The 2,955-nt window shown below is 29.2% G+C and overlaps 1 protein-coding gene across 1 annotated transcript in view; it reads left to right on the plus strand.

The window, feature by feature from the left end:
- The window catches only part of LOC106472542 (extended synaptotagmin-3-like), a gene marked incomplete at its 3' end in the record, with an annotated part of 13,238 nt that overhangs the window by 7,973 nt on the left and 2,310 nt on the right, over positions 1–2,955 (plus strand). The window contains exon 4 of the mRNA XM_013933194.2: positions 1,731–1,807. Within this exon, the coding sequence (XP_013788648.1) occupies positions 1,731–1,807 (77 nt within the window). The remainder of the gene's footprint in view (positions 1–1,730; positions 1,808–2,955) is intronic.

Consider the following 2,955-nt stretch of genomic DNA (forward strand, 5'->3'; position numbering starts at 1 on the left):
ATTCTTAAAGATTCTAGTGGAAGTATAAAAACAGCTATAATTTTATTGTTTGAGCTCCTATATATGTATATATATATATATATATATATATATTGTGTGTGAAAAGTCTAGACAAAGGGGTATGTTATATCTCAGTTATGCTCTCTAGCTAAGAGCCACAGAAAAGGAGACATTCTAACCTTCAAAACAAGATAAACAACTTACCAGTTATTGTTAACTGCACTTTTGTACCTTAAGTTTTGAAGTAAGTCCTAAAGCACTACACTTACAAGTTGAACATGGTCTGGACTTTCTTTTATAGTTTTTGGTATTGTATCTCTTGTTGCTGATACTGGATTTGTGTGATATCACTTTCATATGAAAAGTACAGAAATATTTTTCTTAAATATTTTAAATCAGAATATTCAGAGTTAGCAAGTACTTAGACTCAAAGAGTTGTGTAATGCATTTGATTGTAAATCAATTTATATAAATGTATAATGTTATGAGATTAAAGCTATTTAGTCTAAACATTTGTGTTTTTATGTTGTAATTTGTTGTCATTCTAGAATGAAAGAGGCATAATTTATATTTATTTCCTAATTTTTTATGGTGGTTATGAGATTGGTCAAATCTACCGAACCCGTACAGAGATTCGTTAGTGAAAATAACAGATAAAATATAAAGCTTATTCTTACAAAATGTTTGATAATTATCTGGACATTATAAATATTTCTCATGTGAAATTTAAATTTTCTGATGCATAAACAAATTTTTAATCTTAAAATGAAAATTACTTTGCACGTTGGATAGGCACCATGCGAAAAAAAAAATATATTTTGCGTATGAAAGCACTGTAATGTTTACTGATAATCTTCCAAATTTTTTTAACATATGCTTACTGATTTAAAAGTTATAGCATGAAAACTATAGCAAGCACAAAATGGTTACAAGGGGCCGAACCCGTGCTGAAAGAGTTAATAACATAAAAAATATAGAAGTCTAAGATAAAGGATGTAGTTTTATTATTTTTTATAAAAACAGTGGTTTACAGTTAACTTATAAATTTTAGATGCTAAAACTTTATACAAATACCAAACCAATTTATTTTGGTTAAAAAATTTTAAAAAATTTGTACCAAGTTTAATGCAATTTTCTTTTTTCCAATTATAAGGTACTTCTCACCCAAAGCTTCTCTTGATATTCTGTTTGATCAGTCTCTTAAGCCATTCAAACAATGTGCTGTTGCTAGTATCAGGACAAAAAGGACTTTAGGTTTTATCTACAGCAATATTGAATACAAGTCTAAAGAGGCTATATTGTTATTATACATTGGTTAGGCCACATTTGGAATATGGTGTTCAGTCTTGGGCTGTACCTCCGAAAGAACATTGAATTATTTGAAAGGATTCAGAGGAGGACTACTAAAATGGGATGGAAATGTTATCATATGAACTTGTTTTCTTTTGAAGATGTTTAAGATTGTTAATGTTGTTGATGCATCATCTTTATTTGTAATTAATGGTAAAACAAGAGGACACAGATATAGATTTAGAAAAGTCATCTTCATTCTAGATGGACCAAAAGGTTCCTTGTCTTTTAATGTTATGTTAAAGCTCAAAGAGTTAAGGATATTTAGATTTTGAACTTTTGCTACATTACGTGCTACTTATTACCTTTACAAGTCTTTTGTTTTAAGTAGATTTTACAGTATTATTTTTTTATAAAAGCAATATCTGTTTTTCATGCAGCCTCCAAGAGTTGGTGGTGTAAAAGTTTATGAAGAAAATGTGGGAAGAGATGAGATAATTATGGATTTGGAAATTCTGTAGGTACTCTTGTTTGTCGGGTATTTTTTAGCTTGGTTTTATATATAAGTGTCCATTGATGGAATAAAATCATTATGTGGTAAAATCTTGAAATAAAAATCACTTTAAATATACTTTTCAAGTTTTAAATTCTTAGTCATTTCTTTACATTCATTTTGGAGTTTGCAGGAATTTTAGACTTTCTAAGCTCATCTTTGTTTTGTTTTTCATTTATTCCCAGATTCTTGAAGAAGTATTTTTCATATGTAAACATAGAACAATGGCTAAGTTTTTTGAGGCAATCTTCTTTAATATCATAAAATCTTTGACCTTAGTAAATTGTGTTCTTGAAAACTGCAGCCATTTTTCAATAAACTTTGTTTATATTGAAGTAGCGGAACTTGCAACAAGTTTGTGTATAGTTCATCCATCAAATGCCAGTAATTCAGCAATAGCCTATAAAATGTTAACATCCAATTGCTCTTTGACTAACTTTAAAGAGGTATTGGATTCAGTGAATTAGGCAGTTGAATTATTTGGAGACACTGATCAGATGTGGAAAATTTTTAAAGATAAATTTTTAAATATTCAAGGTAAACATATTCCTTAATAGAAAAAAAAGGGTAGCTGCAATTTAAAAACCACTTTGGCTCACAAAGAGTTTAAGAGATAAAATTAAAGAAAAGCATCATAGATTTAAGAAGTTTAAATTGACTGGTATGACAGGAGATTATAGAAGATCAAGAAAATTGGTGAAACAGGAAATTAGGACATCAAAAGGGATGTATGAGAAAAGGTTGGCTGAAAATGTAAAAGTTAACAGCAAAAATTTCTTTAAATACATTAAGGGTAAACAAAATGTTAGGATGGGGTAGCACCCTTGAGAGATGATAAAGGAAGGCTAGTATCTGATGATTATGAGATGACTGGGCTATTAAATGCTGCTTTTTCTTCAGTTTTTACTAACGACGATTTAAGCAGTATTTGACATCTTGAACAGTTGATAAATAGAAATGTCATCAAACAAGATGACTGTATTAATTCTGAGCTGGTTACGAAAAAATTTGGAAGTTGAAGAATGAAAAGGCTCTTGGGCCATATAATATTTCCTCAAGAGTTTTGAAGGAAGTTAAAGATTAGATATGTGAGCCATTTGCTACTATTTTTT

Source organism: Limulus polyphemus, unplaced genomic scaffold, assembly GCF_000517525.1.
Source record: "Limulus polyphemus unplaced genomic scaffold, Limulus_polyphemus-2.1.2 Scaffold5413, whole genome shotgun sequence".
Taxonomy (NCBI): domain Eukaryota; kingdom Metazoa; phylum Arthropoda; class Merostomata; order Xiphosura; family Limulidae; genus Limulus; species Limulus polyphemus.